A 16,827-nucleotide genomic window follows, 5' to 3' on the forward strand; every position below is an offset into this window, starting at 1 on the left:
AGTGGAGACGCCACAGGGTGAGGTAGAGGCTTTGGTTTGGTCCCCGATCCGAGAGAACCATCGGTTCGTCCCGGGGAGAATGGATGGAGGGTTCCTGAGCTGGCACAGGGCAGGAATTAGAAGGATGGGGGACCTGTTTTTAGATGGGACGTTTGCGAGCCTTGGGCGCTGGATGAAAAATTCGGGCTTCCTCCCCCCCCGGAAATGCCTTCAGGTACATGCAGGTAAGGGCGTTTGTAAGACGGCAGGTGAGGGAGTTCCCGCTGCTTCCAGCACTCAGGATAGGGTGCTCTCGGGGGTGTGGGTTGGAGAGGGCAGGGTCTCGGCGATCTACCAGGAGATGCAGGAGGAGGAGGAGACCTCGGTGGAGGAGCTAAAGGGTAAATGGGAGGAGGAGCTTGGGGAGGAGATAGACAAGGGTGCGTGGGCGAACGCCCTGGGTAGGGTTAATTCTTCCTTCTCTTGTGCCAGGCTTAGCCTGATATAATTTAAGGTTCTTCACAGAGTGCATATGACAGGGGCGAGGCTGAGCAGATGCTTTGGTGTGGAAGACATGTGTGGGAGGTGCTCGGGGAGCCCAGCAAATCACACCCACATGTTCTGGGCGTGCCTGGCGTTGGATGGGTTCTGGAGGGGTATTGCGAGGACGGTGTCCTAAGATGGTGAACACCCGGGTTAAGCCGAGCTTGGGGTTAGCACTATTTGGGGTATCGGATGAGCCCGGGAGTGCAGGAGGCGAAAGAGGCCGGTATTCTGGCCTTTGCATCCCTGGTAGCCCGGCGGAGGATTCTGCTACAGTGGAAAGATGCGAGGCCCCCAAGCGTGGAAGCCTGGAAGCGACATGGCAGGGTTCATTAATTGGAGAAGGTAAAATTTGCCTTAAGAGGATCTGTGCAAGGGTTCTTCAGGCGGTGGCAACCGTTCGTAGACTTTCTAGCGGAGCGTTAGGAGGTGGTCAGCAGCAGCAGCAACCCAGAGGGGGTGGGGTGTACTTTGTGTTTTCTACTGTGTTTATTATTGCTTAATGGGGGGTTTGTATATTGGGGGAATTCGTGATGTAGTTGTAAGATGTTTATTTATGTGTTCTTTGTTTTTCTTTTTCTGTAAGGGGGGGGGTTTGTTGAAAATATGTAAAGATTTGAATAAAAATATTTCTACAAAAAAAAAGGAATTGTATAAAACACTGGTGAGGCCACAACTGGAGTATTGTGTGTAATTCTAGTCACATTACAGGAAGGACGTAATTGCTCTGGAGAGAGTGCAGAAGAGGTTTACAAGAATGTTGCCAGAGCTAGAGGAGGGTTTGGATAGGTTGGTTTTATTTTCGTTGGAACAAAGAAGGCTGAGGGGTGACTTAATTGAGGTGTACAAAATTATGAGGGGAAGAAATAGAATGGACAGAATGAAATTGTTTCCCTTGTTGAGAAGTCTAGAACCAGGGGACATAGATTCAAGAGGACAGCATGGTAGCATAGTGGTTAACACAATTGCTTCACAGCTCCAGGGTCCCAGGTTCGATTCCTAGCTTGGGAGTCTGCAGGTTCTCCTGTGTGTGTGTGGGTTTCCTCCGGGTGCTCCGGTTTCCTCCCACAGTCCAAAGATGTGCAGGTTAGGTGGATTGGCCATGATAAATTGCCCTTAGTGTCCAAAATTTCCCTTAGTGTTGGGTGGGGTTGCTGGGTTATGGGGATAGGGTGGAGGTGTAGGCTTGGGTAGTGTGCTCTTTCCAGGAGCCGGTGCAGAATAGATGGGCTGAATGGCCTCCTGCACTGTAAATTCTATTAAAAAAAAAGATAAGTGGCAGAAGGTGTAGAGGAGACATGAGGAAGAGTTATTTTACACCGATCACTGCCGAGTTGGTGGGTGAGGTAGTGATCCTAAATTAATTTTAAAAACTACTGGGATCTGCACCTTAAGTGCTGTAAAACTACAGGACTATGAAGCGAGTGCAGGAAGGTGGGATTAAAAAAGGGCACCTAGGAGCCCTTGGGCTGGCAAGGGCAGAATGGCCTCTGTGCTGTAATGTTTCTATGTTTCTCTGGCTCTGATTTATTCTCGTATTGAAAATGGGTGCTGCGCAATTTTGCTTCTAGTCTAAGGGAACTATCCCCGACACTATCGAAAATATGGACAAAGGCCGACCTCTTGAATCATCATTGGATGGATACTTGCATCTTGGTGAAGACAACTATCCTAGCTGCATCTCTACTTCACTGTTGTTCAATATGGGATACCTCACAACTGGAACATGAGCGTCATCTACAGAAATGTAAATACGTCGCTTAGCAGCTCTGCTAAAGACAATCTCTTTGAATCTGTTCCTCAAATATTTCAATGACCTTAATGACCGGGCAGAGCTGAAAGGGCATTTGTTTCTACTGCTGCAATTACATACTATCATGTTTTTCAGAGACCTTTTGGCTGCTTTTCGCTGGCTCAGCTGCAACAGACGCTTAATCCAGTTCTCCTAAGAGATCAACTGTTTTGTGTGCAGAATTCAGCTGCAACCTGTTTCTGTAGATTCCTTGTCAACCATAGTGGTTCTGATATACCATTGGGCATAGTGCTTTTGAATTGGGTTTAATTTAATCCCTTTATTTGGTTGCCTGTCTAGCTTTTTAGTCTTAATTTTGACCAGAGGTTGGGCGATTTTTGGAAAATTAGCTCTTATAAAATCTGGGACCATCCCAGCATCCCAGGCTCCACCACTTGATTAACTAGCTGGATTAAACCTTTTTTAAAAATTCATTCAGGAGATGTTGACCTCTCACTAGGATAGCATTTATTGGCTACCCCTAATTGCCCTTGAAAGGTGGCGGTGAGCTGCCTTCTAAACTGCTATAGCCCATGTGATGTAGGTACACCCACAGTGCTGTTAGGGAGGGACTTCCAGGATTTTGACCCAGAGATAGTGAAGGAATGTTTATATATTTCCAAGTCAGGATGGTGTATGGCTTGAAGGGGAACTTGCAGGTACCTGCTGCCCTTGTCCTTCGAGATGGTAGATGGGTTTGAAAGATGAAGTCTAAAGAGCTTTGGTGAGTTCCTACAGTGCATACTGTAGATTGTACACACTGCTGCAACTGTGCATCGGAGATGGAGGATATGAATGTTTGCAGGTGGGGTGCCAATCAAGTGGCTGCATTGCTGTAAATGATGTTGAGCTTCTTATGTTGTCTGAGCTTCACTTATTGGGGCAATTGGAGAATATTCCATCACACTCCTGACCTGTGCCTTATAGATAGTGGGCAGGCTTTGGGGAGCCAGGAGGTGAATTACTTGTAGCGGGATTCCTAATCTCTGACTTGCACTTGCCGTCTCAGTATTTATACAGTTGGTCCATTTCTTATCAATGGTATCCCCAGGATGTTGATAGTGGGAGCTGCAGCGATCATAATGCAATTGAATGTCAAGGGGCAATGGTTAGATTCTCACTTGCTGAAGATGGTCATTGCCTGGCACTTGTGTGGCATGAATGTTACTTGTCAGCCCAAGCCCAGATATTGTCCAGGGACTGCTTCATTATCTGAGTCACCAGCGAACATCCCCACTTCAGACCTTGAAATGGAAGGAAGGTAAAGATGGCTGGGCCTGAGGCTGGGCCTCAGTGATGTGCTGGAACTGAGATAATTGACCTGTGACAACCACAACCATCTTGCTTTGTGCCAGGTATGACTTCAGCCAGCGGAGTGTCTCCCCCCCCCCCCCCCCCCCCCCCGGCCTCACCTCTGGAGTTGAGCTATTTTATCCATGTTCGAACCAAGGCAGTAGTGAGGTCATGAGCTGAGTGGCCCTGGCGGAACCCAAATTGAGCATCAGTGAGCAGTTTATTGCTGAGTAAATGCCGCTTGAACATGCTATTGACGACCTCTCCCATTACATACTGATGATCAAGGGTTGACTGATGGGCCGGTAATTGACCGTGTTAGATATGCCCTGCTTTTTGCATGCCGGGGCAATATTGGTCCAAGGTCTTCAGTACAATTGCTGGAATTTTGTCAGAGCCCATAGCCTTTGCAGTATCTAGTTTCAGCTGTTTCTTCATATCATGTGGAGTGAATCAAGTTGGTATTCTGCCACTGCTGGAAAGAAGTACCAGAGTACCTGGTCATGTTGTAATGGCCTGAGAGAAATCCGTTTCCTTTTACTTCAACAACAAGTCTATGAAACTTGAGCCCTCTTGTGGGTCCAATACACAATTGAGCAATTTAATAGGAAATTGGTTTTGTATTCGTTATAAATACTCGGAGCAGTCCACGAAACATTGCCTATTAAACCGCTATTGCATTGGAAAATGTTAGCAAGACGGTGATGAGAGGAAGTTGCATCAACGCTGTTTTAAACCAATCATTTTACAGTTTGCGTATAGTTACTCTTGTCATGTGGAAACTGCAACATTACAGCAGTGACTACACTTTAAAAGTATTCCATTGACTGTAAAGTGCTTTTGAGATATCCAGTGGTCATGAAAATCGCTATATAAATGCAAGCCCACCTTTTCTTTTAGTCGTGTATTATGCCTTGTGGCAGCATTGCAATTTACCTAATCTTTATTGTCTCTGCTCTGCAGTTAGTGAAAGATCATGTCCCAAAGGCTACTGCATTCATGTTATTAGCAAATTTCTATTACCAACATCTCTGCAATTGGAGTAATGGCTGGGTTCTCTAACATAATACCGAAGAAAACACATTGACAGAGCTCAGTTTAAATTGGAGGGTTATTGCTGAATTTATTGGCTAAATAATAGATTTGTTGACACTGTGCAGTGGGCTGTGCATTAACGGCCATTTGTTTTTCACCATTTTCCTTATCGCAGCCCTGATAACGTGAGGAAAGGGATTCATTGTTTTGTAGCCCAAAGCTCCCTAGCTGATTTTGAGTTGTGGTGTTCGATGTGAGGAGCGCCTTCGACATCAGTGTACAAGATTTTGACTGAATGATTTTAGAAACCTCTGTGCAAGGAAAGAGGTAACTTGTATATGTGGATGTTGCCCACCATTATAGCAGTATTAAAATCCCGGGTATAAAAAGGAGCTTAATCTGAAATTATCCTATATTTTAATTGTGTGTACAGATCTGGTATTGGCAGCTTGAGATATGTTATCACATAGACCTCTGCATTGTGGATAGGTTTACAATATATTCATTTCAAAGGAGTTTAAATTGCTGCAGTCATAAACTTGGATTCCTGACTTGAGGTTTTGCAATTTCTCAATTTATGCCCCCCACCCAAAAAAAAATTGGTGATCATTATCTTTCTTTGGCTACTAATATTGGTTGTTGATATTTCAACATGTAGGTCTTTTATGTTCTATAATTTATGCTGATGCTTGTTTTCGCCTTCTATTATTTCTTCATATGCGTCTGCTTGTTCCTTTCGCCTGTTCTGTGCAGATAACCTCCTCTGATGCTGCTGCACCCTTGCCATCATCTCCCTCTTTATCAAATGCTGCTGAGAAGAGCAAGCTAGAGGTATTATCTTATCAAGTATTGATGGACACTGAATGTGATGTTGTTCACTCTGCAGTGCATGATCGTCTGATCACTTTTATGAATATTTTTTTTCATTAGTAAGCCATGGTGGGAAAGCGGATCTGCTTTTGGCAGAAGACCTAAGCTTTCTGGACAGAACCTGTTCTGTCTGTTTAAAATATATCATGCTGACTTTTTTTTAGCTTAATATGTTGATATTCAGTGGTCTTTATTTTGCCAAGCGATCATTGGCCAGCAATTATTCTGATTGCCTGCCATGCCATTTGGTCAATAGAGGCCATATTGTCAACAGACCACCAGAAATGTTCACAATTGTCACCTTAACTGATGCAAAGTTCGCAAGAAAAGCGGACAGCTTGGTTCACCGACCCACATCCTTTTCATTTTGGTCTCTTCTGAGTTCCCGCAGAATGTAGCCAACGACTGTTAAAACCTACAAGCAGATAAACTTCGAGCTCTCTTTCTGTCAATGCCCTCCCTGCCCCCAATCAGTCCATTCCATCCGGGGATCTTCCTACAATCCCTACAGCCCTTCAAACCTCAGGCCAGGGCAATCAACTGCAGAATCTCTCTTCCTGCCCTGGCTGAATTCACCTAAGGGCAGAAGTGATTCAGTGGGAGACTTTCCTGATCCGCCTGGTCCAGTTGGCTACTGTCATCTTCAGCGATAGCAAAAGCAAAGTTTTGAATTCTGAACATGACTCAAATCTAGTGCTTTTTTAAAATGAAAGAAATGCACCCAAAATCTCTACCCCAATTGGCAATCAGGGTACATATTGCGTTCAGAATAGCACTAGATTGTTTTGCTCCCGCAACCCAAAGATGTGTAGTTTAGGTGGATTGGACACGCTAAATTGCCCCTTAATTGGAAAAAATGAATTGGATACACTAAATTTTTTTTTTTTTAAAAGCACTAGATTTGCAAATTCATTTTACGGTTTGATTTTCCACCCAAAGTCATGTGCATGATCACAAACGGAAATATTGTCCTCTAATTTCTTGCATCAAAACATATTCTTTGATATATGTGGGGAAACCGGGTAAGGTTTTGCCAATGCAGCTGAATATAAGAACTAGGAGCAGGAGTAGGCCATCTGGCCCCTCGAGCCTGCTCCGCCATTCAATGAGATCATGGCTGATCTTTTGTGGACTCAGCTCCACTTTCCGGCCCGAACACCATAACCCTTAATCCCTTTATTCTTCAAAAAACTATCTATCTTTATCTTAACATTTAATGAAGGAGCCTCTACTGCTTCACTGGGCAAGGAATTCCATAGATTCACAACACTTTGGGTGAAGAAGTTTCTCATAAACTCAGTCCTAAATCTACTTCCCCTTATTTTGAGGCTATGCCCCCTAGTTCTCTCTGCACAGCAGCATGTTTTAATATTTTATCATTTAAATAATAATCCCTTTTGCTGTTATTCCTACCAAAATGGATAACCTCACATTTGTCAACATTGTATTCCATCTGCCAGACCCTAGCCCATTCACTTAGCCTATCCAAATCCCTCTGCAGACTTCCAGTATCCTCTGCACTTTTTGCTTTACCACTTATCATAGTGTCGTCTGCAAACTTGGACGCATTGCCCTTGGTCCCCAACTCCAAATCATCTATGTAAATTGTGAACAGTTGTGGGCCCAACACTGATCCCTGAGGAACACCACTAGCTACTGATTGCCAACCAGAGAAACACCCATTAATCCCCACTCTTTGCTTTCTATTAATTAAACAATCCTCTATCCATGCTACTACTTTCCCCTTAACCATGCATCTTTATCTTATATATTTTTAAAAGGGTGTCTATTGGTCGAGAGAGCCTCCTTAAATGGTTGCAAACTTGCGTTTATTCATTTAATCTGGGGATGCAGCCAGTTTTATGTGACTACTTTTAAAAAAAGATTGCAGATCTGTGTAGAACTTAGTTTGGGGCATGAAATTCTTCAAACTTTTGCACCAAATTTGGTCAAATTTTAAAGCCAACGTGAACTTAGTTTAAACCCGCGCTCTCCCGCCCCCCTCGCTCTCCCGCCCCCCTCGCTCTCCCGCCCCCCTCGCTCTCCCGCCCCCCTCGCTCTCCCGCCCCCCTCGCTCTCCCGCCCCCCTCGCTCTCCCGCCCCCCTCGCTCTCCCGCCCCCCTCGCTCTCCCGCCCCCCTCGCTCTCCCGCCCCCCTCGCTCTCCCGCCCCCCCTCGCTCTCCCGCCCCCCTCGCTCTCCCGCCCCCCCTCGCTCTCCCGCCCCGCGCTCGCTCTCCCCGCCCCCCCCCCTCGCTCTCCCCGCCCCCACTCGCTCTCCCCGCCCCCCCTCGCTCTCCCCGCCTACCCCTCGCTCTCCCCCGCCCCCCCCTTGGTCTCCCCGCCCCCCCTTGGTCTCCCCGCCCCCCCTCGGTCTCCCCGCCCCCCCTCGGTCTCCCCGCCCCCCCTCGGTCTCCCCACCCCCCCTCGCTCTCCCCGGCCCCCCCTCGCTCTCCCCGGCCCCCCCTCGCTCTCCCCGGCCCCCCCTCGCTCTCCCCGGCCCCCCCTCGCTCTCCCCGGCCCCCCCTCGCTCTCCCCGGCCCCCCCTCGCTCTCGCCGCCCCCCCTCGCTCTCCCCGCCCCCCCCCTCGCTCTCCCCGCCCCCCCTCGCTCTCCCCGCCCCCCCTCGCTCTCCCCGCCCCCCCTCGCTCTCCCCGCCCCCCTCGCTCTCCCCGCCCCCCTCGCTCTCCCCGCCCCCCTCGCTCTCCCCGCCCCCCCTCGCTCTCCCCGCCCCCCCTCGCTCTCCCCGCCCCCCCTCGCTCTCCCCGCCCCCCCCTCGCTCTCCCCGCCCCCCCTCGCTCTCCCCGCCCCCCCTCGCTCTCCCCGCCCCCCCTCGCTCTCCCCGCCCCCCCTCGCTCTCCCCGCCCCCCCCTCGCTCTCCCCGCCCCCCCTCGCTCTCCCCGCCCCCCCTCGCTCTCCCCGCCCCCCCTCGCTCTCCCCGCCCCCCCTCGCTCTCCCCGCCCCCCCCTCGCTCTCCCCGCCCCCCCTCGCTCTCCCCGCCCCCCCTCGCTCTCCCCGCCCCCCCTCGCTCTCCCCGCCCCCCCTCGCTCTCCCCGCCCCCCCTCGCTCTCCCCGCCCCCCCTCGCTCTCCCCGCCCCCCCTCGCTCTCCCCGCCCCCCCTCGCTCTCCCCGCCCCCCCTCGCTCTCCCCGCCCCCCCCTCGCTCTCCCCGCCCCCCCTCGCTCTCCCCGCCCCCCCTCGCTCTCCCCGCCCCCCCTCGCTCTCCCCGCCCCCCCTCGCTCTCCCCGACCCCCTCGCTCTCCCCGCCCCCCTCGCTCTCCCCGCCCCCCTCGCTCTCCCCGCCCCCCTCGCTCTCCCCGCCCCCCTCGCTCTCCCCGCCCCCCTCGCTCTCCCCGCCCCCCTCGCTCTCCCCGCCCCCCTCGCTCTCCCTACCCCCCTCGCTCTCCCCGCCCCCTCGCTCTCCCCGCCCCCTCGCTCTCCCCGCCCCCCTCGCTCTCCCCGCCCCCCCTCGCTCTCCCCGCCCCCCTCGCTCTCCCCGCCCCCCTCGCTCTCCCCGCCCCCCTCGCTCTCCCCGCCCCCCTCGCTCTCCCCGCCCCCCTCGCTCTCCCCGCCCCCCTCGCTCTCCCCGCCCCCCTCGCTCTCCCCGCCCCCTCGCTCTCCCCGCCCCCTCGCTCTCCCCGCCCCCCTCGCTCTCCCCGCCCCCTCGCTCTCCCCGCCCCCTCGCTCTCCCCGCCCCCTCGCTCTCCCCGCCCCCTCGCTCTCCCCGCCCCCCTCGCTCTCCCCGCCCCCCTCGCTCTCCCCGCCCCCCTCGCTCTCCCCGCCCCCCTCGCTCTCCCCGCCCCCCTCGCTCTCCCCGCCCCCCTCGCTCTCCCCGCCCCCCTCGCTCTCCCCGCCCCCCTCGCTCTCCCCGCCCCCCTCGCTCTCCCCGCCCCCCTCGCTCTCCCCGCCCCCCTCGCTCTCCCCGCCCCCCTCGCTCTCCCCGCCCCCCTCGCTCTCCCCGCCCCCCTCGCTCTCCCCGCCCCCCTCGCTCTCCCCGCCCCCCTCGCTCTCCCCGCCCCCCTCGCTCTCCCCGCCCCCCTCGCTCTCCCCGCCCCCCTCGCTCTCCCCGCCCCCCTCGCTCTCCCCGCCCCCCTCGCTCTCCCCGCCCCCCTCGCTCTCCCCGCCCCCCTCGCTCTCCCCGCCCCCCTCGCTCTCCCCGCCCCCCTCGCTCTCCCCGCCCCCCTCGCTCTCCCCGCCCCCCTCGCTCTCCCCGCCCCCCTCGCTCTCCCCGCCCCCCTCGCTCTCCCCGCCCCCCTCGCTCTCCCCGCCCCCCTCGCTCTCCCCGCCCCCTCGCTCTCCCCGCCCCCCCTCGCTCTCCCCGCCCCCCTCGCTCTCCCCGCCCCCCTCGCTCTCCCCGCCCCCCTCGCTCTCCCCGCCCCCCTCGCTCTCCCCGCCCCCCTCGCTCTCCCCGCCCCCCTCGCTCTCCCCGCCCCCTCGCTCTCCCCGCCCCCCTCGCTCTCCCCGCCCCCCTCGCTCTCCCCGCCCCCCTCGCTCTCCCCGCCCCCCTCGCTCTCCCCGCCCCCCTCGCTCTCCCCCGCCCCCTCGCTCTCCCCGCCCCCCTCGCTCTCCCCGCCACCCTCGCTCTCCCCGCCCCCCTCGCTCTCCCCGCCACCCTCGCTCTCCCCGCCCCCCTCGCTCTCCCCGCCCCCTTCGCTCTCCCCGCCCCCCTCGCTCTCCCCGCCCCCCTCGCTCTCCCCGCCCCCCTCGCTCTCCCCGCCCCCCTCGCTCTCCCCGCCCCCCTCGCTCTCCCCGCCCCCCTCGCTCTCCCCGCCCCCCTCGCTCTCCCCGCCCCCCTCGCTCTCCCCCGCCCCCCTCGCTCTCCCCGCCCCCCTCGCTCTCCCCGCCCCCCTCGCTCTCCCCGCCCCCCTCGCTCTCCCCGCCCCCCTCGCTCTCCCCGCCCCCCTCGCTCTCCCCGCCCCCCTCGCTCTCCCCGCCCCCCTCGCTCTCCCCGCCCCCCCCTCGCTCTCCCCGCCCCCCCCTCGCTCTCCCCGCCCCCCCCACGCTCTCCCCGCCCCCCCCTCGCTCTCCCCGCCCCCCCCTCGCTCTCCCCGCCCCCCCTCGCTCTCCCGCTCTCCCTTCTTGCCCCTCCCCCTTCGGCGTCTCCCCCTATCACTCTCCCATTCATTCTCACTCTCACTCTCACTCGCCCGCCGTCCAATTGAAACTCCTACCAGCTTTATACTATACCTTTAAATACTGTTTTACACAGGTGGTAACAAGTAGGGACCATGTGTTATCTTGTTTTTTTTAACATGGATTATAACAGTATAATGTTACATTTCTAGAGAGAAAAAGACAAACGGAAAGATGAAAAGAAGAGGGGAAAAGAGCAAGAGAAACCCATTGCTTTAGAAAAACTAAAAATGGTAAGTTGAATAATTGATCCATTTTCAAAGATTCTAGCGTGTACATGTTGTGTCAGTTAAAATTGAGAAAGTCGACAGCCGGTGAATCAAGATGATTCTCTGCCACGAAAGGTAATCAGTTCAGGATAATTAGGATTCTCCTCCTTGGAAAGCACATTTAACGAACAAGTTGCTTGGAATCCTTCCATCTGGGGGATGATGGAAATGCAGCCTCTGAACCCTGGTGAGGTCAAATGAGATTATCTGTACTTTTTTGGATGAGCTGTATCTGGAAAGGCAAAGTCAACTACAAGTGTCAAGTTTCTCATTGTCAGTGGTGCAGGACGTCGCTTTTGTAGGGCTGATATGTACTTTGGAGCTTCTGAAGCCATATGGGCAGCACGGCAGCACAAGTGGCTTCACAGCGCCAGGGTCCCAGGTTCGATTCCCCGCTGTGTCACTGTCTGTGCGAAGTCTGCACATTCTCCCCGTGTCTGCGTGGGTTTCCTCCGGGTGCTCCGGTTTCTCCCCACAGTCCAAAGACGTGCAGGTTAGGTGGATTGGCTATGATAAATTATCCTTAGTGACCAAAAAGGTTAGGAAGGGTTATTGGGTTACGGGGATAGGGTGGAAGTGAGGGCTTAAGTGGGTCGGTGCAGACTCGATGGGCCGAATGGCCTCCTACTGCACTGTATGTTCTATGTTATGTTCTATGGTGTGAAGTCATGTCTTCAGCTGGCATTGCCATTTGCATTTACTGTCACCTAGAGTTTCCCATTTGTCGATAAGACCGTAAGATACAGGAGCATAATTAGGCCATTCAGTCCGTCGGGTCTGCTCCGCCATTTGATCATGACTGATACGTTTCTCACCCCATTCTCCTGCCATCTCCCTGTAACCCCTGTTCAGTCAAGAACCTATCTATCTTTGTCTTCAAGGCACTCAGTGATTTGGCCTCCTGCCCCCCCCCAGCCCTCACCAACCATAAGATTTCCTCCAACAGGGAGCGTTGCTGTGCTAAGGCAAGCGTAGGACAAGCTAAGCCGTGCAATTGAAAATATCAGAACAGGTGTTCCCCTGCTAGTTGGAGTTTCATTGAAAACTCCTCCCAGCTAGCAAACCGTCCCTCCATAAACAGGTCTCTAAAGCACTCTAGCCCCTTCCCTTCCAAGACCGTAAAAGTCAAATCCAAACCCAATGGCGCAAACAAATGGCTACCGCATATAGAGTCAATAATGACATGGCACCCAGCTTGTAATGTTGTATGAACTGCCTCCATATCTTCAAAGTAGAAATCACCACTGGATTCGAGATATACTTCACTGGTTAGAGTGGGAGTGACACTGTCATTAGAGCTCAGAGGCTCGACCCCTTACACGAACTTGCTTCTATCCTCCCCCCGTATGGTAGCCAGCTCACTATACTACCCCCACACCACATTGGCTGTCCAACAGGAGGAAATTGGGTAGTGCCAAGCCCCCCGACTGCTGACCCCTCTGTATATTCTTGGTGTCTTACACGCCCATATGAAAGAATTCACTAGCTTGTTCACCCTCGCAAAGAGCGATTTAGTGAGAAAATTAGGGTGGCATTGATACAAAAATAGGAACCGTGGCAGAATATTCTTCTTGATCATCTGGACTCTACCTGCCAGGAACAATGGGAGGCTACCCCACTTTGCAAATCAGACCTCCCCCTTCCCAACAGACTTGTTTGACTTGTGAAGCCTAGGCCAATCGTGTGCCACTTGGATACCCAGATACCAGAAGCTACCTCTGGCCTGGCGAAAAGGTAATACGCCCAGGTTTGCACCCCTCCCTGGGGGATTAACCGGAAAATATTCACAATCTCCAGGTTTAACTTATAGCCCAAAAAGGAACCAAAGATCCTCAGCAGCTTCATAATCTTGTCCTCAGAGGAGACATGATCCATGACATACAATAACAAGTCATCAGCATATAGAGACACACTGTGCTCCCCTCCGTCCCAATTTACCCCCCTCCATCCCCCAAAGACCTCAGTGCTATCACCAGGGGTTTTAACGCCTTGCAAAAAAGGTAGTTTCAAGAAGGGCACCCCTGTTCAGTGGGAAGTATCGCGGGCTCATCGCTTCGTGCTAACACTAACATTATTCTCCCCGACTCAGGCCAGAGAAGGGGAGAGGTCAACATTCGGAACCTCCCGTATATTAGCCGACAGTTGCTGCTCCTTCCCAAATCCTCTCTGGTCCACTGTAACTATACCTGGGACACATGGCTCTAAATGCAGAGCCAGCACCTTAGCCAATACCTTGGCATTCACATTCAGCAATAAAATGGGCCTGTAAGAACCGCACTCCATGGGGTCCACATCTTTTTTTTTAATGAGGGAGATGGAAGCCTGTGGAAGTGCAGCAGGCAGGGAACCTCAAGCTAAAGTGTTGTTGAACATATCTGCCATTAATGGCACAAGCTGGTCTGAATTTGTTTTCTAAAACTTAACAGGACATCCATTGGCCCGCAGCCTTACTCGTTTGCATCAACCCAACCGCACGCAGCACCTCCTCCGAGCCGAGCGAGGCCTCCAACTCCTTCCTACTCTCCCCCTCTAATTTCTGGAAGGGTTATCCATCCAGAAGCTCCACCATGTACGATGCACTGTCCGGAGGCTCTATGGGTTAGAACAATCATCGCATTGGCGGCCCATTTGGGTCGATGGGCCTGTCCGGGGGGGGCCTCCGCCACACCTTCCAGAATCTCACCATGTTTCTTCACTGTCTCAACGGCTTTATCAAGCTCCACCTGGACCGGGCCCAGTTCTTCCTCAATCGACTTAAATAATCTCTCCGAGACCAACTTCCACTGCCTCTCAAAATGTATGGTAAATTTCTTAGCCAGCATGTTTGAGAGCATGTCCATCACTATTGGGGCCGCCAAAAACGGCAACTCTGCCTTCGCCATCTTTTCTGTCGAGGAGTTGCACGAGGCTCCTGAGTCCATCGAAGGAATATGTACTTCGGGTTTCTTGGTTCCTTTCCCCTTTCTTTTGGGCATGAATTTGGTGCGGGGAACCTGTCGTTCCATTCCATAATGTTTTCTAGCGAAAATCTCCCTAATAAATGGGCAAAAAGACTTTAAAAAATCAGATCTTGGCCGGAGTTACCAGATGTTGGACATCCCTCTCACATGTCACCATCGGAAGTCAATCCCAAGATTCTTCCTACTACCCGTGCCACTCATTCGAGTGGCGGGTCCAATTCTGAGTCTCGCTTGTCTCAGGACCTTCATCCATGAAGGTGGATCTCGCACGCTGCTTCCTCCCTTCTCTAGACTGTCGGCAAATCTTTCTGTTACTCTTCGTTGAATCTTTGCTGGGGCGGGTCCTAGGTGATCGATCTCTGTACTCCTCTTAGTGCTTTCCAGAAAATTCTCTGGCCCTTAGCCAATGAGCCTTTGGGGCAGGGATCGCAATACCCAATGGAGTTGCTGACTGCAACTCTGCAGGACACCAGGAACCCACTCCCATGGTGTCCATCTCTAGGTGTATTGTTCGCACGTAACCTTATTCCATATGTCGTAACTGGGTGCCAGAAATTCTAGCTTTATCTGGGCAATCCGCTACATTGGATCCATTTGAATGGGATGGCTAATATCTGATGTGTTATTTACAGGGCAGGTCTTGGCAGTCTGACTACGTTCAGTGTATTCCAACTTGGTCAAGTGAGGCCTAGAACTGGCTGTGGTTTAATTTAAAATGCCCAATTCTTAACTTAGTGTCTAATCTTATATCGGGTCTAAAATTCAGGATGCTCTCCATTTTATCACAAGTGCTGGAAAATGGGATTAGAATAGTTACGTGGTAGTTTCTGACCGGCACAGATACGATGGATCGAAGGAACCTTTCTGTGCTATAGATCTCTATGACATTGTCATTCCATATGATGCCAAGGATACATTGTAGAAGCTGGAGATGGGAAGCTATTGAATGTTTGTTCTTGGTAGGTGTATGTTGTCCAGGCTCTTCTTCATACAGCAATGAAGTTAACAAGTTGGGAAGTAGGAACAGGAATAAACTGTTCAGTCCATCAGACACTTTTTCCCGTTCAGTTAGATCATATCTGAGCTACATTTTGACTCCATTTACCCGCCTTGCTTCTTTAGTCCTTGATAATTTAACCAAATAAAAACCTATTGATCTTGGTTTTGGACATATTAATTGATCCAGTATAATTGACGTAATTGCCATTACAGCACAGAAGGAGGCTATTTGGCCCATCAACTCCTGCTGGCTCTCTGTAGAGCAGTGGTTCCCAACCTTTTTTGCGTCATGGCACATTTTATACTATAAAACATCTTGAGGCACACCTCCTATTTTCTGTAACTGAATTGCCCCCCTCGTAAAAGCCTTTTATGTCCATGAAGCCTCCTAAAAACATATCAAGCCACCATTTAATACAATTTTCATTAGTTTAAGAAGTTTACAATGTTCTTAACTTGCATGTCAAATGCAATATTGGAGCCTGTTTCTTCTTTTACCTTTATTGGTTCCTGTTTCTTACTTCTGTCTTCTTCCCTTACTGGGAACATTTTTTTTTCTTCTCCCTGTTGTCTCTCCTTTTTAAAAATCAATTAATCTTTATTAGTTATTAGGTTTACATTAACACTGCAATGCATTTACTGTGAAAATCTCCTAGACGCCACACTACTGCGCCTGTTCGGGTACACTGAGGAAAAATTCAGAATATCCAATGCATCAAACAAACAAGTCTTTCAGGACTCGTGGGAGGTAACCGGAGAACCCGGAGGAAACCCACGCAGACACGCGGAGAATGTGCAGACTGCGCACAGACAGTGACCCAAACTGGGAACTGAACCCAGGTCCCTGGCGCTGTGAAACAACGGTGCTAGCCATGTGTCGCTAATCTCGCTCTGTCTGCCTCATTTCTCTCAGTCTTTTGTACCCTTTTTGTTTTTTTGTGCATGCACATGGGGTTTTTGTCTTCAACACCGTGGTCGGCACCTCCAGTTCCCAGAGAACCTGAGATCTCCTGTGTATGCATCAGCAAGCAAAGGGCTGCGCCCATGTTGGCCCATGGGCTTAACCAATGTAGAACAATTCAGTACTGCGCACGTGCAGCCAATTCCCAGCCAGCACATGCACGGTTCAAATTACTAATATTAAACAAACTGAACCACACGTGTGCAGCCCATTCCAGGCCGACGCTCACATGGGAGGCCTGAGGTTCATTGCAAGACTCCGACCACGGAGCTGAAGACGAAGATTAGATTTAGTTGATTTACATTAATGTGTAATCATTTTAAACCTTATTTTGTGGCACTCTTGTGGAACCTTCATGGCACATCATAGATTATCGTAGAATTTACAATGCAGAAGGAGGCCATTCGGCCCATCGAGTCTGCACCGGCTCTTGGAAAGAGCACCCTACCTAAGCCCACACCTCCACCCTATCCCCATAACCCAGTAACCCCATCTAACACTAAGGGCAATTTTGGACACTAAGGGCAATTTATCATGGCCAATCTACCTCACCTGCACATCTTTGGACTGTGGGAGGAAACCGGAGCACCCGGAGGAAACCCACGCAGACATGGGGAGGATGTGCAGACTCCGCACAGACAGTGGCCCAAGCCGGAATCGGGTTGGGAACATCGTTCCCACATAGTTCGGGAACGTCTGCTGTAGAGAAACATAATCAGTTCTATTGCCCTGTACTATCCCCATCCCTCACATTTGATACAGCGCAGAAGGAGGCCATTCGTGTCTGCACCGGCTTTAAGACAGCAATTTACTTAATGCCATTCTGCTGCTTTCTGCCTACAGTCCTGCACACTGTTCCTTTTCAAACTCTGCAAGTTTATTTCCCTCCAGAGCCCATACATTTCCTTTTGAAATCATTCATTGTCTCTGCTTCCACCACCCTTGTCGGATGCGAGTTCCAGATCGTTACCGCTCACTGCATAAAAACGTTATTCATC

The 16,827-nt window shown here is 52.2% G+C and overlaps 1 protein-coding gene across 5 annotated transcripts in view; it reads left to right on the plus strand.

The window, feature by feature from the left end:
• The window catches only part of smap1 (small ArfGAP 1), a 357,663-nt gene that overhangs the window by 98,401 nt on the left and 242,435 nt on the right, over positions 1-16,827 (plus strand). For 3 of the 5 annotated variants that reach the window (XM_072498384.1, XM_072498386.1, XM_072498383.1), the window contains exons 5-6: positions 5,396-5,473; positions 10,793-10,873. In XM_072498384.1, the coding sequence (XP_072354485.1) occupies positions 5,396-5,473; positions 10,793-10,873 (159 nt within the window). The remainder of the gene's footprint in view (positions 1-5,395; positions 5,474-10,792; positions 10,874-16,827) is intronic. The other 2 variants (XM_072498387.1, XM_072498385.1) reach the window with 1 other exon arrangement.

The sequence above is a fragment of the Scyliorhinus torazame genome, chromosome 4 (genome assembly GCF_047496885.1).
Source record: "Scyliorhinus torazame isolate Kashiwa2021f chromosome 4, sScyTor2.1, whole genome shotgun sequence".
Taxonomy (NCBI): domain Eukaryota; kingdom Metazoa; phylum Chordata; class Chondrichthyes; order Carcharhiniformes; family Scyliorhinidae; genus Scyliorhinus; species Scyliorhinus torazame.